The following is a 26,036-nucleotide window of genomic DNA, read 5'->3' as shown; positions in this document are numbered from 1 at the left end:
CATATTTTTCACTGGCCACACCATCATGAGACTACTTACATTTTCAATAGGTTACAAGCATCAAATTTGATACTTCTTTAAATAAATGTGAAAAAGCCATGTGATTTTCTCTATGCTGAAAGCACGATGGATTATTTACAAATAGCTTAATTTGTTTTCTGGTGGTTGTGAAAATAATTCCCATCTCTAGAAGAACAGAATTTTATTCTCCACAAATTTTGGAAATAATGTAATACTTAAGATGAAATCAATTGCAATGGATTAGATTTGAAGAAAAAAATGTGAAAATATAAACAATAAGTTGAGTTTAAAAATCATTTTGAGGAAAAATTATACTAGGTATACTAAGTAAAAGACTTAAAATTTAAAAGTAGATTTCAAATTTCTTTAAAAGTATTTTCTATTCTATTACTTCAATTCAGTTTCTTTTGGTGACATCACTGTTAATAGTTCTTAAAAAGCTGAATCCTATCCTTGTGTGATTTTGCCTGTCTATGAAATCTAACTGGCAAAACTGTAAGAGCAATGCTTCATATGTGGACATGAAATTATTGATGCACATATATTCTAAAAAAATTTTTCAAGTGAGTATTCATACAAATGTATTAATAATATAATTTTATCTTTAAATGACAGTATTCTAGTGCAAGATGACAGAACAGAGCCAGATGAAATCTATCACTATGGACTATAATAAATATAATTTTGCTATATAGAAAATTAATGTTTGACTTTGGTGTTGTTTGCAAACACATATGCAAAAAACTGTTTGCTAGGCCCTAGAGATATAAGATACAAATCAATAAACATTTTTAAAGTACCAGAATTAAATGGGAAGCACTGGAGGATTCAATGATGAAATGAACTGTCTTTCCCTTAAGCAGCCTATAGTTTAGTCAAAGAGATTAGGCATGGATACAATATAAACATAAATATCAATACAGATTAGAGTGCCACATACTTTTAAAAAGTTTATATTGTAAAGATTATCACTTTGCCTTTAGTCTACTGTTGGCTGGAAAAAATGACCAATAATATTATTAGAACTGAAAATTAAGCAAGGAGTACTGAATTCATGGCAATGTTCTAAACCAATGGTTAAATGTCAGGAGATCCATGAACTTGAATTGGAAAAAAATTAATACATATTTTTAAAATTTTCACTAACCTCTAACTGAAATTTAACCTCTCTTTCAATTAAAAAATATCATTCTGAGAAGTACATAGGCATCTACAGTGACAAAGGGGTCAATACACTAAATGCTAAGAAGCTAAAAAACCCTTGTTTTAAATAGAAGGAAACAATTCATATGGGTTATTACTGCATTTGTTTTAGAGTAACAAACATAAGCTTTGTTATAATTACATAAATTATATAATTTCAAATTTGTTAGTCTCCAAATACTACCATTAAAAAAAAACTATCGCTTAATGTCTAAAATATGCTAAAAAAGCAGAGCTGGCCAATGTTTAATCAACTAACTGTAAACTTAACTACCAAAAATAATTAAGAACAAAGCTCTAAGAAGTTACTAACAAAGAAATTAATATAGTGCTCATTAAGAATCCAAGCAGCAAGCTCAGAAACACAAAACAGCTATTACTACATAGTGCAGATGAGAAAGATCCATTCAGGTAGATCTATCCATCTAACAAGGACATAAAACACATGTAGGAAAGTAAAACTTATAATACAAAATAAAACAGGTAGGCAGTAATTTTATTAAAGACCAAAATATGAGGGAAAAAAAAAGCAAAAGAAGCCCTACATGTCATTCCAAACTAATATAATTCCAAGTTAGCAAAAAAAGCAAACATTAGAGTGAATATTTTCTGACAATTATGGCTATAGGATTCTAGATCCTGATGTGGAAGGACCCCAAGAAACCAGTAAGTTCAACTCCTACCTTTCAGAGATAAGGAAATTGAGGCCAAGGTGTGATTAAGTGACTTGCCCGTGGTCATGTAAGTTTTTAAACATCAAAAGTGAGATTAGAAACCAGGGCTTCTGACTTCAGAGGCTGTACTCTTTCCAATGTACTACCAATATCAAGATACTTTATTGTTCAGTCATGTTTAACTCTTTGTGACCGCATGGACCTTAGAGCACTAGGTCCTTCTATCCTCCAGGCCTTTCAACCCTCCACTATCTCTTGAAGTCTGCTCAAGTTCATGTTTGTTGATACTTCAGCTAATACTAAGATACTAGCTAGACAAACAATACTGATTGTTCATTCACCTCTCTGACACAGTGGATCCAAAAATTCCTGTAACCCATTTGGAACATTTCGGACAACATCACAAGAATAGCCATCTTCTGGCAAAAGAAAGGGTAGCTGAAGATCAGGATCTTCTTCTAATTGTACTTCTCTCCCATCACTACGTGCTAATTCATCAGCTGTATTTTCAGCAACAGCTACTACATTTTCTATGAGATCCTAAATGGAAAAAAGCAAACAAAATTAAAAAAAGAAACTAAATTAATAGCACAGTTTAAAATGTGAAATTTTTGTAACAACACTAAAATTTTAACAAAAGTATAATTTTTATAAAGCTATATTACATATAGGCAGGAGAAAAAAGATAATGTTCAAGTACTTCAGATTAGATTTATTAATATGCTAAAATTCCTTTATGTTTTTTAATATCCAAAGATTTGCTACTCAAGATGAAAAAAAAAGGAAAAGAATTTTAGATCTATTAATCTAGTAACAAATCTTACACACAAATGACCTAGGTATTAAAACTACAAAAGGGTATTTTTTTTTATTTTAAAAATAAAACATTTTTTGTCCTTTTCCAAATAAATTGCTTCCAATAAAATTCCTTGGTTTCACCTGTGGAGACTATTGTATGCATATATTTATACATACAAATATGCACACAGCTATTTCATACAAAAATATGTCCTGTAAATCATTCTAAAGGCATATTCCAAGTCTATAAAAATCTCAGAGAAAGACTGAAGTTCTATGTCATGTAATTCCAGTGGATCTAAAAGATGAAACATTTTAAAAATTATTTTTTCAAATAAACTTAAGCATTTTATAGTAATTTATTTTTATAGTGCAAATTCATTTTCAAAAGAATATTTCATATTCTGCAAGAAATATGCCCAAGATTAACTTACTGATGGGATAAAAGGTTCATCTGGTGCACAGTGGTAATTTTGTAATAAGGCTTGAAGTTGTAGTGAATTCAGCTTAAAGCAGGTACTATTAATATTTGGAATATCCTCAGGTGAATATTTATCCATGGTAAGTAATGTAGTTGCCTAAAAAACAAGAGATTTTCATTGTTAACCAAGATTTATACTATAAATCATTATCTTGTAAGTTAATACAGTAATATAGTAAAGGTATAAAATGAAAAAATTCATAAAGAAATGGCCTCAATATCAGGATAACGATCAGATTACAATTTGCAGAATCAATGCCCATCTACGGTGATTAAAGAAGTTTCCTTAACAGAAAGAGTTCCATATACCAATGAGATCAAAGGTTCATAGCCACACCAACCCTCCCCCTTTCTAAATTAAAAAAAAAAAATTCCTAGATTAATTTTAATAGCAGGGAAGAATAGTGGGAGTAAGTAAATATTTTTGATTTTAAGATTTTTGGAAAAGATTTGCACTTTCATTATGTCTAGCGAGAAGGACCCCTCTAGTCTTAAAAGTGGAATGAACAGAGGTGTTAAGGAGACCCTTTAAACGAACCTCAATTCACACATATTATGAAGTATTCTAACATTTTTAGAAAATTTTTTTTTCCTCCTTTCTAGTGTAAAACTAAGTTATCCTAGCCTCTAAAATGCCCCCAAATCCTCTATTAGTAGAATCAAAATAAAGTGTTAGGGTAACACATTTTCTACAATCATTTGAGTCAAGGAAATATCACAAGAAATATTGACATATACACCAGCATGCCTAGTTTAAAATTTTTTCATTTTCCCCCTATATACCACCTCTTTGCCGTGACACTTAAAACGAAGGGTTGAGAAATTCAGAAAAAATATAAAATATAAAAAAACATAAAATTAAAAAAATATATATAAAATATATAATCCAGAATATAAAATCCTCACACTGCCATCAAAAAGTTTATATCTCAGTGTAGAATTCCTTTTTGTCTAGTTACTAATTGTAAAAATAAGACACTCTCTTCTCTCTAATGCTTAAGTCCTTTCCTTGCAGTAGGATGAAGATAAAAGAATGATTTACTTTAGTAATCTATATGAGATTCCAAGAGATTTTTCCTTTCTTATATAAAATCTTTTAATGTTAAAAATCTTACTAGAAGCCACTGGACATAATGACAAAGGACTCTGCAACAGACTTTTTATTTGCTATAACTCATCAATACTTAAAAGGTATAAATGAAAATCTTTTAAGGTGGATTTTCTTTTGGTCTTTCTGGAGGGGGGAATGCAGGGCACTTAGGATTAAGTGACTTGCCCAAGGTCACATAGCCTCGTAACACTTACGTGTATGAGGTGGGATTTGAACTCAGGTCCCCCTGATTCCAGGGCCGGCGCTCTATTCACTGTGTCACCTCGCTGCCCCAAGGTAGATTTCTTTTAGTACACAATTCTGTCCAGGCACCCCCCTCCCCGAGAGCTACAAAAAGCACCCCAAATCCCAACATTTACCTGTACAATTCTGCTGAGATGGCAGTCAGCAGCGAGCTCAAGGCCTTGTTTCTCTGCCCATGCCTCAATATGCCCCAACTGCTGACGGATAATGGCCCCCCAGTAATGAGAACACAACCCTGAGTCTGGGTCAGTAACGAGTCTGTTAAACAGCCACATGTTAATAAAGTGAAAGAGCTGAGAGAAGAGTTGAATCGTCAGGGCAGCATTTACTCTACATCTTCGCAACAATGACATAGCTCCAGTGAGTGTGTGCAAGACATCATCTGTTCATAGACATAAGAAGACATAAGGAGGAGATTTTATGAATGAATCCTTCTTCAAGAAAAGAATTTAGGAATAATAAAGAAGTTAACTCAGAAAATGTCAATTACAACACTGATTGATTCTACTACATTCCCCTAGACTCCCATGGTTAGCCTGAATTGTAAAACTACAATCACCCCAAAAATCTTAACTAAGATCTGTACCCTATTTCAAGAATCTGTGATTTTATTCATGGGGGAACTGCTAACAGTGATGCAAAACTGCAATCACTTTACACCTTAGGAGACTCTTTTATGAGTTATAGTTGGTGGTCAAACTTCAGTCCACGTGACAGACAACACCTGAAAATGGATCCTTCACTTCCCAGTTAGTAAGGTAAGAATCACTAAAGCTTGTGATCTACTGCAATAGTCTCTGGGAACTCAAGGTCATCTCCACACAAATATGAGGCACTGAAGTGTGTGACTGAAGAGGAAAATTACTTGTGAGCATTTAAAGAAATGTTCAAAAGACCCGGAGACATTAAAAAGGAGTTTTCGACATTTAATATTTAATTCAAATACAGACAATTAAATACTATACATTTTATTCGTTTCTAAGATATTTACAAATATCTCATAGGTGTTAAACATTGAAAACCACGCAAATTTTTAAAGGGATAAAAATATTAAAAAAAAAATCAGTATTCTAACCTATTTTAGGCCTTTGTAGACTGTTTTCTTCAGGATCATCCAGAAAGGCAGGCATGTAGTTATTTAGTTCTGACTGAAGACAATGAACCAAATATCTGAAAAATTAACAAATATTTACACTATATATAATAAAAAGGATAATTCATGCTAGAACTTAAAATACAAACATAGATAAATGGAATTTATAAACTATAAGATCAAAATCTACTTTCTATAAATAATAAATTTAAGATTTCTCTAAATGGACATCAAACAGTTTCCATTATTATCCACTCTAGAATAGTGGTCACCAAAGTAGTAGTCATGGAACTCAAGTTATGATTTGATCCAAGGGGCTGGCAATCAACCAATCAGGAGCTGAGAAGAGCTCCAATTCCTATGCTCTCCTTTCCCTGAATTCTCTCTTAACAACAAAATTAACTACTCTTAATATTTCCTCGGTCTGACTCTCATCCATAAGCAGCTTAAGGGGCTGAATTAATAATCAGCCAGCCTCTTAGGGCAGTTATAACCAAATCCAACTCAGGCACCGGAATATATACAATACATGTACAATACATATATGTACAATATATACAATACATACAAATATGTACAATACAGATGTACAAATAGCTGGCAACACTTTCACTGGTCTCCCACCCCACCATGAGGCCCTACATCCTGTCTCCCAGATGACCACACTACAGCAGATTATGCTTCAGGTCATGGATAAGTAAATAACAGACCCTCTTCTCTTTCCTACTCCAAACACCTTTCCTTTTTAGGTGGGGAAAAAAAATGATTATGCAGAGAATGAGAAGGCATAGGTAAGCTGTGATTATCTTTTCCCCAAACTCAACCCTCTTCTTACCTACCCTTTTTTTCCATAATGGAAACCAGCATCTTTTCAGTTTCCAAGGTTCTCAACTTCCTCCTAATTCTATACTCCTAACACAACTAAAACTGCTCTCTTCAAAGTTACTAATGATCTCAATTTCAGAATCAGATAGTATTTCCTAAACTTTCATTCTTCTTGAATTTTCTATAGCATTTGACAGTGTAGACCGCTTTTTTCTGCTTCATACTTCATTCTTTTTTCTCTAGGTTCAAATATGTGTAGGGCTATAATGTGAAGGTGGTATTAGATTGTTCCATTTGGGCACAGAGGGCAGAAACATGAGCAATGCATCTAAACTCTCACAGAAGACTGATTTGACAAGATGGGAGGAAAAACTTAACAATGAAAACTGTTCAAAGGTGTGACTGCTTGCGGGGTTCTACCTCCTAGAAGATCTTCGAGCAGTCATTGGGAATGACTTCATGGAGGGTCTAGATGGTCACTGAAGTCCCTTCCAACTCTTCAATTCTGTGATTTTATGAATTCTCCTTTTACCTGTCTAACCAGTCTCCTTTGCTTGATCCTCATCTATCTCAGGTCCCCCAAAGATCTTCCCTGAGACCTCTTCATTTCTCTCCTGTGTCGTTATCTTTGACTTTTCATTTTCTCTTAGTGAAATATCTAATCAAGTGCTGAATGTCATTAATCTACCTCCACAGCATCTCTTACATCTGTTCCCTTCCCTCTACTCACAAAAGGTCCTAGTTCAGGACCTTTTCACATTTCACTAGACTCTTAAGAATCTAATTGGTTTCCTAGATTCAATTCTTTCTGCTGTCCAATCTATCCTCCACAGAAATTATTATATATAAATAAAATCTTGGTGTCAAAAGAAAAACTAAACTTGGGGTCAGAAAGTCGTAGGCTAAAGACCCACTTCAGACATATTAGTTGCAAGACACTAAGAAGACATTTAACCTCTCAGTGCCCCAAACAAATATATAGGACTACAGTTAACCCTTCCACATTGCAGGGGTTAGGAGCACATTACCCCTGAAATCTGGCAAATCAGCATAAAATTTTGGGGCCCTTCTTTTGAACCAGAAGTCTGAATTATTATGGTATTCAAAGATAAATTATGTTAATATTATACAATACTACACATATATTTTATGCATTTCTGAATTTCTAAACCTTTTTTATGTCATCTGCTGCTTCCACGAACTCCCCCCAAATTCCCATTTGATTTTTTATGCTGACTGGTGATATATTGAAACAAAGATGGGGAAGTTGTGACATGGAAGGTATAACTGTATTAGTTATAAAATAGTTGCCAGTTTGCAATAGGGAGAAAGACAGGCATTTCCACACCAGGAGTTCCCTATACTGATGAAATCTTGGCCCTGTATAAATAAATTTGTTTTCCCCAATATTTGAATTTTTTTCTTTTCTTGATATTTGTCATAAAGCAGGCCTATACAACATACTGCACAGGCCTGACTTAAAGTGTGTAAGTACATGTGTATGTAATATACATCCTATAAGTAATACAATTATAAAGAAAGAAACAAAAAAGAAAATACTAAATTTGATACTATATTAAAGATGTTTTAGGGCTATGAATATGAACATGACTATCTACATACATACGCAATACAGACACACGCACACACACACACACACACAAATATGCATATAAAAATGTTTGGGGAAAAAAAAATTGTTGGTCTTACTTGAATGCCATTTGAACCAAATGTGCTAAAATATCCTGGGCATCCAAAGTGATTCGGCTGAGATCACGGTCCTGCTTAATAAAGTTGAGTAATTCTGATGCATTTGCCATCCAGAAGGCAAGTGCCCCTGCAATATTCTTCTGCTTCTGTAGACAGAACAAAGGTAAGTAGAAAGAGAACAAAAATTTTCCTATCCCACCAAAAGAAAAAAAGGAGGGTAAGGGGTAAGTGCTATATATAAAGCCTTTTAAGATAGACCAGTACCTTTCCCATTTCACCAATAACTCAGATACCAGATACTTGCAGATAAATTTGAATTTCTTTATAACAATAAAAAATATGTAATTCCTTCAACATTTCTTAAGTTGTATTTAACACAATTATAAAATTTCTGGATTGCTGTAAGTATAGGGTGATTCTTTTGTATACTGCAATGCCAGGTTTAGCTGTATGCACTATCTGGTGATCTGTCTGTGCTCCAGCACATACATATTCTCTGTTACCCACCACCACCACCCTGATACTTCCAGTTACTGGTTTTGACACCATGCAACTCAGTATCAAGTACTGATCTATCTCCCCATCTCCCGACCACATATGCCAGGCCAGGCAACCTCAGATGAGATCCAAAGAATAGGAACCAAAGATAAACAATAAAGGTAAGAAAAAGAACTTTGGTCATTTCATATCCACACTGAAGTGCATTAAGCAGAAATTATGGAATGCTGATAAAAGTTGCACAGTCAAAAAAGGATTTTAGTACTGCATGTTCCAGTTGCTGAATGAGTGTTATGAACTGTTCAGTCCAGCTGTTGTAGTATTGTATTTTGATATGGAAGCAGCATGAGAAACTCAGCTAAGCCAACGTAGCTAGGATCAGTTCCCAGCAGTATATCCTACCTGATCAACCTGGTCTACCTCCTGGAGAAAAACAGACGAAGGGAAATCAAGCAGAACGAGAGAAAGAAACTTGTAAACAATCATGATCGTTTTAAAAATCAAAACACTAATATGAAGGTGTAACATAAAGACAAAACACTTTATGCTCAGTTATTCCCAAATTACAATGTCATCTGTGGTTTGGAGGCAGCTGAGCAAGTACATGCCATAAATAGTTTATTTTAGGCTCTTAGTACCACAACAATGAAGTAAATGGTCAATCTGAAGACATATTGATGATGAATGCATATGAGGTAGGCCCTGCAATTAACACTCATTAAAGGATATACTATTGAAAAAGCTTTTCCATAAATCCATAATGAGGAAAGACAAGTTCATTTAATCCACTTGTGCAAGTGATCTACACAAGTTGATTGTCTAACTAAAGAAAATGACAAAATGAGAAAGACGTCAATGAACTATTTAAACAAAAGTAATGAGGATGAATTCTGAAATATATACAAACTATAAATAAATGCTATAGCAACTTTTCAAAATTTTCAAATAGGTAAACTCCAAATGGCAGACTCAAAAATTTTAGAACAAATAATTTGGTATGAGAGGATATTTTTTTCAGTTGTCGCTTTGCTAATTCCATTTGTGGAATATGAACTAAAGATCCAAAAAGGCTGTTTTCACAATAATTTTATTTCCTAGTTCAAAATACACAGGGACGAGCCCATCCAAAAATATTCTGGTGTCAGTAGAGCTTCTTGCTTTGAAGTGAACTTTTGAAAATATGAAAAGAATTAGAGACAAGCAATGGTGTCAAATGACAAATAAAAAGCAAAACCACATGTGTTTGATACATAAAAAACAATGTTAAGAGAATGCTATGATGATCAACTGAAATTGCTACTTTAAAGAACTTATTTCCAGGTTCAGGCAAGGAAATCATCAGCCAACAATTCTAGCCCATATTTTAAAAACTATCCTCTAATTTTAAAATTCAAACATGCTTAAAATGAAAAAAACTATACAAATGGGATAATAATTATAAAAATTCCCAGGCAAATCTAATTCTCTAGGAGATAAAAAAACAATTCAGTGATCATTCTCTAAACATTTTAGTTGTTACTCTAATTCAAATATTAACATTTGTGAGGCTGTACTAAAATCACCCAGGTAAAGAATTCAAATTATTCAGCTGAAAAACAAGCATAGAATTATATAATATGCCACCAATTTAACTTGTAATGATTCATGAAGCATTACATGATATATGAGCCAGTTCTAATGTTGAGAGCACCAAGAACATTGATGTCAACTTTAAAATAAAGCTGTGTTCACTGTTCTAACTGTGTGCATGGGTATGTATATAAACAACTAAAGTAGTCTAGCAACAGCTGCCTTCTTGTTTTCATGTTTCTCCCTTAGTTGTTAAAAATTATCTAATGAAATAATTTGTACATAAATTATTGCTTGGAATAAAAGAGAGGAAAAGTTGCTATACCTAGCTCCTCCTCCAGGCATGGGGGTAAGGGGAAAGATAGGAACCTGGCAAAATAGTTTCAACAAATAATGTACTTTTAAAAGCATCTTATATTTAGTATCACTGTGAACTCAGAATCTACCTAATAAGTTCGTAAAACTTTCCCTAATTGTAGGGGACAGAATGGAAGAAGAAAAAAACTCTTACTTTGAAAGTCATATAGTTAACTCCAAGAAAAATAGGTTTAACTTTAACATTTTTCTTCTAGAATTATTTCTTAAAAGATTCCCTCAAAAGGGAAAAGAAATGCCTACACACAGCAGATTGACACTCACCTGAATAACTCCTTCCATCATGCTCACCATCTTGTTAACTATTGCAATGACTTTATGAGTACGCTCTGTAGGGCTGATTTCCGGTCTGTACTGGCTTGACAGTACATACCGACATGCCATATATAACACATATGTAGGTGACAGTTTAAAATGCACTGTAGAGCTATTCGTATAATTTATAATAGCTGATAAAAATGAATCTTCAGCTGTGAAAAGATTAAGAAATGAGTATCAAAACGAGGAAAGTGGAACAATTAATACTTAAACTGAAATTTGAAAATACTTACAACATTCCCTGAATTCTATGCTTGCAGGCAGTATCAGTTCAGGACCAGGGGCATCCTGAGTTCTAAAGGAAGAAAGCAAATATTCAACAAACCAATTCACATAATTAAAATCAATAGCATTGTTAAATGAGGTAAATTTATTGACTGGTTTGACTTTTGAATTCTTATACATTTGCCCAAAGTTGAGAAAGAGTACTATCTTCCCTTCATTTGTAACTTATTCAGAAATTGTAGTAATGGAATCCAAAGCCACCTTTTTACTTTTATTAACAGAAGTTTTAACTAAGTTGTACAGTCCCATAATGGCAAAAGGTCACAGGAGAGACCTGAAACATGCTTCTGCATTATTAATGAACATCTCTTACACTGGGATGAAGAAGGCTTACACCTGCCACATCTGTGGCTCAAGTAACAATTAACACTGCTGATAATAAAAACCAAGGGGGGAAATGAACCATATTTTGAAACTGACTGAAAAGAGACTTTTCCCCATACTTTGAACTACATGTTTGTTTCCTCTAAGAGGATGTTGAATCTCTGTTCCTAAAGAAACAGGAATGAATTATATCTTTGAAAGTAAATTCCAATGGAGAGAGAAGGACTGGGGGTGGGGGAAAGAGAAAGAGACAATCAGATGAATTCTTCCCTTGAATTCAATGTGTTTCAGGAAGCCTTCTTTAAAGTGGTGTCACTTTCAATAATCCATTAGCTCATAAACAAAGAAACAATAATAATGTAACTGTGATGCCAAAGAGGTATACACACACACACACACACACACACACACACACACACACACACACAAACAAACACAAACAGTTTTTGAGGAACAAGAAAACTCCTATGATTTACCTGGAACTGAAGTCTACCCTAGGATACTTTTTAAGCACACCTGATAGCTCATATAGATTCAGTTAGAGAAATAAGCAATAAGTAAAAATGCTTTGGGGAAAGAGATCTCCATAGAACACTTTAAAAACTAGTACTTAAAATATAAACTATGTTCTAACAAATTCTTGCTTTAAAATTCTCACATATTAAATTGTCTTGCAAATAACACATAATAAAATTACATGTGTACTTTATCCTCTCCCAACTTCATTTTGTTATATTTTCCCACAACTGTCCTACCAGTTGAACCAAGATTAGAACAAATTCATAATGATGAAACTGACTCAGTATCAATAAAAGTACAAGTCAAATTTCCAGCATTCTTGAAAAAAAATTAACCATGCCACTGATTGGGTGTATTTTACCTTAAAAAGATAACAGCTTTAAAATACTAGTCAAGCTGACAAGTCAGAAGAAAAAAATCTTAAGATGGAATTTCTAAAATTCTAGATTTATTAGGTAATGCAAAAATGACAATTAAAGCTAGAATGAAAATAAAATCGTACAAAATAATTCAATACCTTATACTAAAATGAAAGAATGGCAGAGTGGATAAGAGTTAACCTGGTAATCAGGAAGGCCAGGGTTCAAGTCCTACCTCTGACACATAACATATGTGAACACAAGTTGTTTAACCTTTCAATGCAACCAGGTAACTAAGACTATAAATCGCAAAGGCATTGTTCTATTGCAGCAGTGGCAAAAATATTTATAACAGTAGTTTTTATCAACAATTTTATTAGAAATATATAACATCATCTTCATCCCCAACCCCTATCACTGCCTTCCCAAAAAACTCATCAAAAAAAAAAAAAAGTCTAGGGGCGGCTAGGTGGTGCAGTGAATAGAGCACTGGCCCTGGAGTCAGGAGGACTTGAGTTCAAATCCAGCCTCAGACACAAAACAAAAACTAGCTGTGTGACCTTGGGCAAGTCGCTTAACTCCAATTGCCCCCCCCAAAAAAGCAAAAAAAAAAAAAGTCTATACTAAAATGAAAACAAGGATTTAAAAACCAGAGATTTACACTACAGAGATGCAAATAAAAAAAACCAAAACTCTGAGGTACCATATCATACCTATCAGATTGGCTAACATGACAAAACAGGAAAATGATAAATGTTAGAGAGGATGTGGTAAAAGTTGGTATACCGATTCAATTGTGGTAGAGCAGTGAGCTGATGCAACCATTCTCCAGAGCAATCTGGAACTATGCCCAAAAGGCTATAAAAATGTGCATACCCTTTGACCCAGCAATATCAATTCTAGGGCTGTATCCCAAAGAGATTACAAAAATGGGAAAAGGACCCAAAGGACCCACCTGTACAAAAATATTTATAGCAGCTCTTTTTGTGGTGGTAAAGAACTGGAAATTGAGGGGATACCCATCAACTGGGGAATGGCCAAATAAGTTGTGGTATATGAATGTAATGGAATACTGTTGTGCTATAAGAAATTAAGAACACGCAGACTTCAGAAAATCCTGGAAAGGCTTATATGAACTAACGCTGAGTGAAATGAGCAGAACTAGGAGAACATTGTTCACAGAAACAGCCACAGTGTGTGATGACTGATTTTGATAAGACTTAGACCTTCTCAGCAATGCAAGGACCTAAAACAATTCCAAAGGACTCATGATGGTAAATGCCAGACACGTCCAGAGAAATAACTATGGAGTCTAAATGCAAAGTGAAGTAGACTATTTAATTTTTTTTTCTTTTCTTATGGTCTCTTCCATTCGTTGTAATTCTTCTATGCAACATGACTAATGTGAAAATCTGTTTAATAGGAATGTATGTGTAGCACCATATCAGATTGAATGCTGTCTTGGGGAAGGAGGGGTGTGAAAGAGGGGGAGAAAAATTAAAACATATGGAAGTGAATGTTGAAAACTAAAAGTAAATAAATTAGTAATTTTTTTAAAAAAAGAAAAAGGAGGGGAACCCCCCCAGATTTAAATATTGCCTCAGACAAAGAAAAACCCAATGTTTACTTTCTGAAATAACTAATCTTCATATTCAGCAAAATATTAAAATGACATGAGCTTCAATATACAAAATTTTAGTTATTTAGTTAGACATATTTCCACAATTCAGTTATTTAGAGAAATGGTTAATTTTTGTAGCAACAGCAAAAGCCAATGAGGAAAAAATAGTGCTTACATTTACCAATGAGTAGATCAGTTAAAGAATTTTCAGCAGTAAAATATTTCTACTCTAGTTTATGCCTCATGTTCATAGACTGAGAACTAAAAATAACTTTAAGGCCTAACTAATCTAGTCCTTTCATTTTTACAGATGAAGAAACCAAATCCAGAAATTTGTTCAAAATCCCAAAGGTAGTGATAGGTAGACTTTGAAGCTAGGTCCCCTGGTTTTTCCCTATTAAAAAGGTTTAGTCAAAGATAGAATTTTCATTCCCTCCCTCCCCCAAAAGAACTGATAGTCTTCTTTTTGGAAAGGGCAAAGATGCAGGGCTTGCTTTTAACTAGAACAACAAAAAGCAATAAAAAAAAATGGGAGTTGGGGCAGAAAAAAAGAAAAAAAAACAGAATGAATACCCCAAATATGTTGCTACCACTTTTAAAATTAATTTGCCTAAATAAAAAAGTTTGCTATGTTTTAAAATGTCATTAAATTAATTCAAATCTTTGGATTTTCTCTTAATTTCATATGATCCAATATGCCCCTTTACAGAGTGTATAAGTATATTTAAATAAGTTTTATTAATACCTTTTATTTTTAAATATGGGTCATTTATAGAATTATGTGCCATTTCAATACTGACCCCGGCCCCATGGAAGCCTCTTATTAACTAAGAAAAGCATTTAAGCCAAAATATCATATACAATGACCTCATATGACAATACATACAACATTTCCCCCAGGGAGTCTTTCCTACATCTATGCTATGACAGTAATATATTTGATTATCAATTTTTGTGGGCCATTATTGGTCTTTCATTTGTGCCGAGTTCATGCCTCTGAGTATACTGCCAAGATAAATGTAAATAATCTATTTTTAAAAATCATTTTAACCAAGTCACCACATTTGGAAAATAATTTCCATTTCAAGTAATGACTAAAATATTTAATTAAACATACAATTAATTAAATGCATGTTACTTGCAATTGCATATTTATTTATTGTCATAATGTTAAATCTGGCAGGATGGAAAAAATTTAAATACTCTGAAGGAAAAGTGACAGCACTTATCAGCAGTATTATGAAAGAGTTGACAAAAAAGAAATTATACAGTCTAGTACCAATGATTCCAAGTCTTGAACAAAAATAAAAGAAATTTAATTTTTTATAAGGTTTTTAGGATTATGGTAAGTTTGTCTTGTTTGTAAGGAATTAGACATTAAAATAAATATCAAATATAATGAGTACATATGTTGAATAAAGAGCAATAAGTATATATCATACATAGAAAGCAAAAGAAATGAACTAAAACAACAGCAAAAATTAATCATGATAACTACTTTCTTGGGGACAGAAGGGAAGGGGATTCCCATCCTCCAAAACTCAATCATTTTATACTGTATAAATGTAGTGATACAAATAGGAGGTTTAATTTTATTTCTAATTAAACTTAAAAGCTTATTTTATATTAATGTTAGCCTAATGCTATATTTGTGTTTTTATGCAACAACACTCTACCTTAGTACATTTTCTCAGTAACGCTATGAATTCATCAATAGAAATGTTTCTACTAAAAATTTATCAATCTGGACATTGCATTTTATTGTTATTTATAAAACTGAAAATCAAAAGAAAATAGATTCAAAGGTTTTGGAAGGGCCTTTTGAGGTCACCTAGTTCTAACCTCCCATTTTATAGATAAAAAGACAGCTAAAATACTTACATAGTATAATTATGAAATATTCCACATAAAAGTCAACCAAAATAAAGAAATAATAAAGTACAAAGGACCTATGAGATCCTAAGTAAATCTATTAATTTACTGTTTACTTTCTGATTCCAATACAATAATCTTTCAATCTGCAGTGCCCTCTACTGGGAGATGAGAAATAGAAATGTATCCATCTTCTGGCACTGACTTGTGACCTTGGGCAAGTCACTCATTTCAACTAATTCCCTCTGCTTATACCAAAAAGGCATGATGAAAACATGTGGTCAGATGTCATTAACAGAATTATGACTGCGCCACTACAAAGAATATAAAGGAACCACAAACATTTAGGTTGCATTTATATACATATCTTATCCACTCTAATAGATTTGTCTCTTCTGGATAAGGAGCTAAGCTCATTCTTTATCATTATCTATTAATTACTGATTAGGAGCTCAGTGTATTGGTTGAATGAATACATGCTATTCTGCTTCGGAAGCATCCAAAGCTCTTGAGTAGCAATGCTGCAGTTTATACTAATCAGTATTCGAAATCCACACCCTCTAATCCAACTGTTATGTTTAAGGTATTATCTTTCCAATAAAAAAAATTTTTTTCAGTCATACTGAAATAGTATTTTACCTTCTTAACCAGGCTGTCAGAAATGTTTTAGAAACTAAGAGGAAATAACAAAGGCATAAGTCCTTGTTCACAAAATGAGACATCTGCAGTACTAGATTAAAAAAAAAAAATCAGCCTGCAATTCCATGTCTTTCTAGCTCTAATATGTTAGAAGGCATATAATACTGACAATATGACTTAATCAGAAACTGTCACCAAAAGTTAATTTTTTAATATTTTAAAATTATTTAGTTTCATGTTTTCACAAATTAAATGGTTTCTCTTACAATTTAAATAGATTCATTTTGAATATACAGTTTTCTCTAGGAATAAACACTGCAGGATTTTGATTTCACATATGAGATCATGTTAATAAGACAACTATACAGAGTAACCCCTTAAGAATAGCAATAATTTAAAATGTGAATTTTTGTATTCACTTTATTAACTGAAAAAGAATTATTAATTCAGGGAATTTCTTTGGCTCCAGCAGAATGAAAGGAGAGTTCTCACAAAAATATTCTTCTTAACATTTAATGAGGGGGAACAAAGGTAAAGAAATCTCTCTAAACTCAAATCTCAAGCCTTTCTGGAAGAATGAACTAGTTCCTTCTTTAGTAAATACAATGGGCTATAAATTACCTACCTGCTGTCTTGTCTTCTATAGTCTTGCTGTTCTACTCTGATCATTGGCTTCACCATCCCTCGTTCTGCTGTGCTCGATGCTGATGATATCCTGTCGCTGTCCAGTCTGGTGGTACTCTAAGTCAAAGAGGAAAACAAGAGTGAGTTTAACAGACCACGCAGACCAACCAAGCTTTATGTTCATCATTAGGAGTAAAGAATTGATTCAAGGCTGCCAAAAAGGGAAGGACAAGGGAGGGAATGCAGAGGTAGGGAATGCAGACCAGAAAAATAATACAGCAATGCAGCAGGTGTTCTGACCACAGTGACAGGACATATCTAAGAGCACACTAGCCATTCAAAACATAATAAAACAACTTGCTGCAGCTCCTGACCAAATGCTACCAGGAATTTTAAAGCCCCAAGAGCTACTCTTTAGTGCAAAATGTAAAAAGCAGGGTTATTGGTTTTCCCCAATGACTAAATGACTCTAGTCATCCTTTTTAAAAAAGGAAATAAATCTTTTTTAAAAATCAAGGCATATCCTGCCAGCTATGTGCAATTATATAGGGTGCTCTGTTGTTTTCTTCAGAGGGCTTCAAAAATCCTGCTAACTAAGGCTCAGGGCACTAACCTGTATTTAGTACTATTTAGTACTAAAATTGGTTCTTCCCAGCCTTATTTTATGTCCTTAAATAAATACAGGGAAAATACAGTTTCTGTTAAAACTGTGTACCTAATACTCAGGATTTTAACAATCTAATTTAGTACATTTAAGTGTCACCAAAAAACACTTTTCTAATGACTCAAAAATATCAAAGAGAATTAGCTATATTAATAAAATGTTGGAAATCACTTTAGTAGGGTATCACATTTTAGAGCCAGAAAAATGAACAAACTCCTGATAGACAAGCATCATTATGAAAAAACAAAAACATAAAACATCCAATCCAAGTTTTCTATGTATCTTCTATTCAGTTGAGTATGAGCTATATGTATAGTGTAAAATACTAAATTCTAAATTTAAACTTAAACCAAATACAAAGGCGTAACACCACACCACTTAAATAGGACATAAAATGTACTGGAAATGGCAGCCCTTCCATATCTTAATGGTGCGGTCTTACACAACCAGGATATTAGGGACTCACTCAGTTTGACTCTCCCCGTTCTGAAATCACAACAGCGGTAGTATGGGGTGGCACTTGAACGGGAAGGTAAGAGAGGATGAATATATGATGGAGGCTGGGATTCAGGAGTTATTTATGAGATATGGAGACATAACTGAGCTTCCAAGATCTACCCAAATTTATAATAATAAAGTTTACTCTACCCCATGTGTTCAGAAATCATTTAAACGACTTACTCTGCTCTAGGGCTAATTTCCACTCTTCCATGTACTATGAATACAAATAACTGCTAAATGAATTTAGGAATAAAACTGAAGGCAAAGATTTTAATGGCATGGTAGTCTTGATACACCACTAAAAACATGGTGAAGAAAACAAAACATTCTGTCATAGTATAATATTAGAGTATCTCTCTTAAAGCAAAAACATACAAACTCATTTCTCTAGAAAACTACAGTGCATTTGTTTCAATACACAAATTATTTATTAAGAATAGTATTATGGCAACAAAACTTCAAATCTTAGTAGTAGTATTTTGCACAAACACAATAAAATTTTCTTGACAAATATGAGAAGAGCTTATTACATGTAGTTCTGTCTTAGGGAGTACAAAATGACACAGAAGGGAGAGTTATATTTTTATGTAAAAATGATTCCTAATTTAAATCTGAATTTGAAAGCGTCAGGAAAATAAAGTTGTCTTGCCTCCATGAACATTTTAACATTTTATCAACAAGACAAACTATCACCAATTCCACTTGTTTGTAATTAAATATTATAAAACAAATTTCTCATGTATCTATAACTGTCAAAGAGAAAAAATACAACTTAATTTTTGCTGCTAATTATAGTTATATGTCTATATATGTAATTATATATATATATATATATATCATACCTTTTAATTTCTACAAATGTAAAACAGAAGACAAAGAAGATTCAGAGAATATCACTGAGCTATATTAAAGTGATTCTCCTGGCTGAATGAATGCCATTTATAATGCTGTACAGTACTGGGAATGGAAGAGGTGCCATCTGTTTATCACATAGACTAATTTTATTCTTTTATGTTTGTGCTAAGTCACAAAATAGAGTACTAAGGTGCTAGATGGTTCCTCCCACAGAGGAAAGATAAGACTGATCATATTTTTAATCTTACAGATACCATGAACTTCTGGTATTTCAGGCAGGAACCCCTTGAGATTTTCACTTTTAAATACCAGCGAGTTATACGTAGAAAGAGATGGGAGATACATTAGATAGGGAGACTTCAGAATCAGAAGAGCAGCCCCTATTCACATACTGGCCATGTGACTACTGAGGTTACTTAACCTCTAGGGGCCTCTGGCAATGTTCTAAGATTATAAGATGCAGAATATTTGCAGATATGTATTGCTAAAGTGAGTTAACTACACCAATGAAAACATAAGTCCAGGGAAAAAAAACTAACAACAAAGTCTTACCTAAAAAGGTTTAATTATCTCAACAGCTTAATTACGACCAAATACAACACTGTACTACTACACAGTAGATATTCAGTTACCTTGCTTGTGGGTATTGCTGTTCCACTATGAATATCTCCTTCCAGATCAAAGGTTGTCTCCTGGACAATTCTGGAGGAGAAAAATTAAAAATTCATGTGCATTAATAAATTCAAAATAATGCATAATGGCTTTTCCAAATGTAAAAGTAGCACTGATATTAACACATGAATACCCACTTTTTTTAGGTTTTGTTCCTATTTTGGCATTGAACAAGAATATCTACTATAATTTATATACTTTTTATTTCTTGTGATCTGTCCCTTGTGACAAAATAAGGGACATCAAAAAAAATATTTAAAAAGCAATACAGTAATAGCACTATAAAACTTTGGAAGTATTTTCTTCACAATTGTACTATGCTAATGATGTACAAGTACCACACCCATTTTAAAGATAAAGAAAATAAGTTATATGAAGCTAAATAACCTGGTAAATCTTACTTTTATTGTATTAGGATATTTTACAGAGTGTATAAAAGGAAAAAAGGCTATTTCTTTAAAGAATGCAAAATCACCAAATAAATAGCACATTAGAGCAATAACAATCGGAAAGGAAACCATTAGTAACATTTAGATACAAAAAAAGAGCAAAGATCTGGTCTCTTGCTACTTTTCTAACCACATGTAAGACATTTTAACCTTTTCAGATACTAGTTACTTTTTCCATAAAATGATGGGATTGGATTAGATAATCTTTTGAGGTTCTTTCCAGCTCTAAATCCTAAGAAAACCCAACAATTACAAAGAAAAACTATTACAGGAAAATTTATATACTGCCCACTTAACAGGTCAAGCAAATGGGCTCAATACTCACTACCCTGACCTCAGCCCAACTTAAGTAATCACCATTTAGAGCAAATAAATAAGGCATTAAAGAGAAGATGGAAGATTCAGAAACTCAGACCTCTCATCAGCTAAACTCTTCTTTAAACAGCAGACTGGTCACATCTAAAATTATTTGTGGATTATCTCAAAATATCTAAATTTCTGAACTGAAGTTAATGAATAAAATTAACTCATAAAATAAACATGTATCTATTATAAGCATGATCATACATATGATCTATAATATACTTTATTATACAATTTGTAATATACTGATCCCAACAGACAAAAACTGAAAATAAAGAAAACAAATTTTCTACCACAGGTCCTTGGTCAAAGGAATAAAATCCAACTAAAAACCAAATTATATGAATGGATAAATTTTTTTTCAACTTTAGTAAATAGCCAGTCCCTCAAAAATAAAGATAACCCTTGTCTAAAATCAAATCGGTTATAATTAAAAGAAAATAGGCTGAGGCAGAATGCAATGCACAGGGGAGGCTAGGTGGTACAGTGAATAGAGCACTGACCCTGGAGTCAGGAGGACCTGAGTTCAAAGCCACACTCAGACACTTAACAATTACTAGCCATGTGATGTTGGGCAAGTCAATTAACCCCAACTGCCCTGCCCTCCTCCCTCCAAAAAGCAAAAATAAAATAAAACAAAATTTATTTTTAAAAATGCAATGCAAAGAACACTGGATTTAGGAGTCAGAAGACCTGTGTTAAGATTCTCAGTCTTCTTCTTGCTCCCTGTGTGAACTTTTCTAAGTTGTTTAAACTTTTCGGTTATAAAAGATTACAGGCTCTTTTTTGTGCCCCTTTTGCACTCTGATGAAGTCTATGGAGCTTTTTCTGAATAACGTTCTTAAACTCACAGAATAAGCTACATGGGATTACAATGAAACCAATTATAATGGATTATCAAAATCTTTAAAAACCAAGTTAATAGACTCGCTGTTAAGAACCCCCTGATTGGATGATTTCTAGCATCCCTTGTAGCTCTAAGTCTATCATTCTAATACTATTTTAGAGGGAAATTTCTAAGGGAAAATTAGCCTAAATTAATTGCTACATTTAAGTAGAATGTTAATGGGTAAAAAGCTCATTAAAAATTTATATGGCCCTTTCCAAGAAAAGGTAGGAGATGAATCATCTGAAGAAGCTGCTTATTCTCAAAGGAATAATAATGTGGATCCATAGGTGCTATCAGGTAAGAGAATATCCAGTAAAGGTCAGAGGAAGAAGAGATGAGTAATGGTACTTGGTGACTCCCTGATGAAGGGTTTTTTAAAAAAATTAATCTGATAGCAATGAGGTCATACTGTCCTTTCAAGGTTTACATCCAGAGTTGACAGAAATCTTCTTCAAGACTTGTCAAGTTAAACCATTTATTGCACATTTCTGGCGATTCACATGGTCATAGATTATACTCAGAAGTAATCTAGAAAGCATTTCTAAAAATTAGAACGTCTTGGGCAAGGAATTGAAGACTTTAGTGGCACAGACTTATTTTCACTACTGACATCCAGTCAAAGAAAGGGCTTCCCTAAGTAGACTTGGTAAAGGAACAAATAAAAGTTGATATGGGAAATGGGATTTAGGTTTCAAGACAATGGCTTAGAATATGTATATCTAGATAGACACAGACAGATATATATATGCATGTAACAACAGTAGGAATGTATGTTGGAATCTTGTGAATCTAATTAAGAGGTATATGGGAAGGGTGAAAAAGTATGTATTCTGAAGCTATACATCAATGAAAATACCTACCCGTACAAAGAACAGCAGTATGGTCAACTCTTAAGTTTACAAGAGTGATAACTAGTAAGTAAAGGACTCCAGTGCTAATAATCAAATGCATAATATGAATAACAAGCAAAATGGCCTAGAAAATTTAATGCAAGGTAAATTTGATCACAGAGATATGAAACTTGGTAGAATAAGCCCATAATTACAATAAGGTTCTGGAAAGGTATATTATTAAGACAGAAGATAAAAGAGGAAGGAGGTAGGAAGAAGAAGAATGGAGGTAACAGGAAAGAATGAAGCAGTGTTTTACATTAAGAATATATACCGATACTTCTGGTGCAAAGATGGAAGAATGAGGAAGGAACCCTCTAAAGCTCTCCCAAATTCCCCTCCAAACAACTGGAAAATCTTCTCAGAATTGCAGGGAAGTAGGCAGTCCCTGCAGTACAGCAAGGTACAACCCTGTCAATTCCACCCCCAGAACAAACTACCAGAAAGACCTTGACCCCACTGCTGACCTCTAGTGAAGCTCCACCCTGGGGCTGGGCCAACAGCAAGAGCCCAACCCTGGGAATACCAGCAGAGAGACCCTGTTCCCATAATGACCCAGAAGCAGGGTCCCACCCCGGGGTTGACCAGCATCTCTCTTCCTAGGTCAGATACCAGAAAGATTCTATTATCACAGCAACCCAGCAGCAAGGCCTCATCCCTGGAACAGGTCAGTAGCTAAATCTGACACCCAGGAGAAGACAACAGGGAAACTCCACTCCCCAGTACAAGGCAGTGTAATGGGAATGTAAATTTTAAATATGTTCCCTACCCCTAGGCTAAAGTGCACCTGGAGCCTGGGGTGGGAGGCTTGTTTTTCAGTAGATACTTCTTGATTGGCCAGTGAGTCAATAAGGTTGTTACATTATCTGAGCCAGGAGAAGGCTATATAAGCCCTGATGTGTAGCTTTGTTTTGGGGCTCACTTTGAGAAATATTCTGTGATTTGATCAGATGAAACTCTGGGAAGCCGTTGTCCAGGGCCCCCGGCTTTGCAAAACCCAGATGTTGATTTGGTATGGATATAATGGTTGGACAGTTTGGAAAGCTGTCTACTTGATCTGTTTCTCTGTCTTGATAATTCTGTCTGTATATTCTGAAGTTCGGGGTGCTGACCTTTTTCCCCTAAACTAGGTAAACGATACATATTTGACTGATTAAAGTAAGCTTGTTAACCCATTTTGAGTTGCTTTCCTTTAACAAAGCAGATCCAAGAACCTGTGGTGACAGTGACCCTGGGGATGCTGGGGTGCTTGCTGCTACAGGCAGAAGCGAAGCCTAACCTCCAGAGAAAGTAAGCAGCTAAGCCCTGAAGCCCAGTGAAAGCCAGCAATAAGACCCAGAGCCCCAGCACAAAAAGTTTGGGACAGTAAAGGACCAGAAACCAACTCTCACATAAAAAGGCCAAGTTACAAAAAAAGGGCAGAAAAAATAAGCAAAAAGAAAAAAAAAAAGAGCCTGACTACACTTTAGGGAGGATCAAGGCATAAACTTAGAAGAATACAACAGTGTCCTGAGCTACATGTGAAGTCATAAAGAAAAATGTAATTTGGTCTCAGGCCCAAAAAGAATTCCTGGAAGAGCTTAAAAAGAATTTTTAAAAAACAAATTAAAGAAGTAGAAGAAAAACTGGGGGGAAAATGAGAGTAATTCAAGAGAATCATGATAAAAAAATTAATAACATGGGTAATCAGAAGTAAAACATTGGAGATGAAGGAAAGTGTAGGGGTGGGGGAGTGGGGGAGTAAAAGTCAGAGGGGGATAAGCAAAGAAACCAAAAAATTACATCAAGGAAAATACACATTTAGTTATCCTAATTATATGTGAATAAATGTGAATGGGATGAACTCACCATAAAAGGGAGGTATATAATAGAATGGATTAAAAACCAGAATCCAACACTATGTTGCTTACAAGAAACATATCTCAAGCAGAGAGATACACATACAGTAAAGATAAGCAGTTAGAGCAGAAGCAAAGAACGTAGAGGTATCAATCATGATCTCAGACAAAGCAAAAATGGATCTAATTAAAAGAGAAAGAAAACTATATCTTGCTGAAAATAATAATTATCTAAAACCATTGGGGATCGTTATCTACGATAGGGATAAGCTAGAAGCCTTCTTAGTCTGGGAATGAATACAGAATCTCTCATTAGGGATGAAATAAAGATGCCATTATCACCTCTATTATTTAATATTGTACTAGAAATGGTAGCTATAGCAATTAAGAAAAAGCTATTAAAGGAAGTAGAATAGGCAATGAGGAAACAAAACTATCATTCTTTGCAGATGATATGTTATACTTAGAAAATCCTAGAGAACGAACAAAACGCTATTTGGAAATACTAACTTTAGCTTAAGTTGCAAGATACAAAATAAATCCACATAAATCATCAGCATTTCTATATATTATCAACAAAATCCAGAACAAAAGATGGAGAAATTCCATTTAAAATAACTGTAGACAATATAAAATACTAGGGTGTCTACCTGCCAAAACAAACCCAGGGACTATATGAACACAACTATAAAACATTTTTCATACAAATAAAGTCAGATCTAAACAACTGGTAAAATAATAATTGCTCATGGTTAGGCTGAGACAATATAATAAAAATGACAATTCTACCTAAATTGATCAATTTATAAATGTATTCAGTGTCATACCAATCAAACTATCAAAAATTATTTTATAGAGCTAGAATAAAATCCATCTGGAAGAACAAAAGCTCAAGGATATGAAGGGAATTCAATCAAAAAATGCAAAAGAAGGTGGTTTAGCCTACCACATCTCAAACTGTATTATAAAGTAGTAATTATAAAAACAATCTGGTACTAATTAAGAAATAGAGTGGTGGCGGGTGGAGCCAAGATAGCAAGGTAAAAGCAGAAGGTTACTTGAACTTACCCCCAAATACCTGCAAAAAATGCCTCTAAACAAATTTTAGAGCTACAGAACCCACAGAAGGACAGAGTAAAATAAGTCTCCAGTTGAGGACAGCCTGGCAAACTGAGTAGAAGGGTCTATCTTACCAGTCTGGGAGCGGACCACAATCCCCCATAGACCATAGCACAGACGGGCAATACAGACCAGTCTGTGCAGGCCTCTGGGGATCGAATCACTAGTAGTTGTGGCAGTTTCCAGACTTCTCAACCCATAAATGCCCCCAAAAAAGGTAAAAGGTCAGTGGGGAACTCTGTTGGAACTGGGTGAGAGAAAGTGTTCTGGCCCCAGCCCTGCAATTGCTGCCCTGGTAGCTGCTTCCAAAGTTCTAGGCCCACAGATCATGGGGGGGAACCAAGCAATGACTAGAGGGCAATTGCAGGAATCCCTTTGCTGGTGCTGAGGAAGGACTCTCTAGCTTTGCCCTGCTTGGATCTGGGTTGCAGTCTTGGGTGGCAGTCCTGGTGTGAGAAGCGCTGGCATGGCAGAGCTTGGTTAGGCTGTGGAGAGGCAGTCCTCACAGTTCTGAGGCAGGTGCCTAGAAGAATCTCTGACAACAGCTGCACAAAACACCAGAAATCTGAGACACAGTACTCTCCACTCTGGAAGCAGAGTTCTACCGTGGCAAAGGGTTCAAAAGTCAAGCAAT

The 26,036-nt window shown here is 34.2% G+C and overlaps 1 protein-coding gene across 21 annotated transcripts in view; it reads right to left on the bottom strand.

Moving 5' to 3' along the window:
* Positions 1–26,036, bottom strand: part of AFDN (afadin, adherens junction formation factor) — a 183,421-nt gene that overhangs the window by 58,442 nt on the left and 98,943 nt on the right. For 13 of the 21 annotated variants that reach the window (XM_069070432.1, XM_069070429.1, XM_069070435.1 and 10 more), the window contains 10 exons: positions 19,815–19,884; positions 17,164–17,279; positions 11,153–11,214; positions 10,866–11,071; positions 9,060–9,080; positions 8,160–8,305; positions 5,607–5,701; positions 4,648–4,913; positions 3,131–3,274; positions 2,240–2,438 (listed from right to left, as the gene is read on the bottom strand). In XM_069070432.1, coding sequence (XP_068926533.1) covers positions 2,240–2,438; positions 3,131–3,274; positions 4,648–4,913; positions 5,607–5,701; positions 8,160–8,305; positions 9,060–9,080; positions 10,866–11,071; positions 11,153–11,214; positions 17,164–17,279; positions 19,815–19,884 — 1,325 coding nt within the window. The remainder of the gene's footprint in view (positions 1–2,239; positions 2,439–3,130; positions 3,275–4,647; positions 4,914–5,606; positions 5,702–8,159; positions 8,306–9,059; positions 9,081–10,865; positions 11,072–11,152; positions 11,215–17,163; positions 17,280–19,814; positions 19,885–26,036) is intronic. The other 8 variants (XM_069070434.1, XM_069070436.1, XM_069070451.1 and 5 more) reach the window with 1 other exon arrangement.

Source organism: Petaurus breviceps, unplaced genomic scaffold (assembly GCF_028583685.1).
Source record: "Petaurus breviceps papuanus isolate PSGF00001 unplaced genomic scaffold, PetGlider_PUasm1.0 90808, whole genome shotgun sequence".
NCBI classification, from domain to species: Eukaryota; Metazoa; Chordata; class Mammalia; order Diprotodontia; family Petauridae; genus Petaurus; species Petaurus breviceps.
The sequence above is the reverse complement of the archived record's forward strand: the minus strand, read 5'-3'. Positions and strand labels throughout refer to the sequence as shown.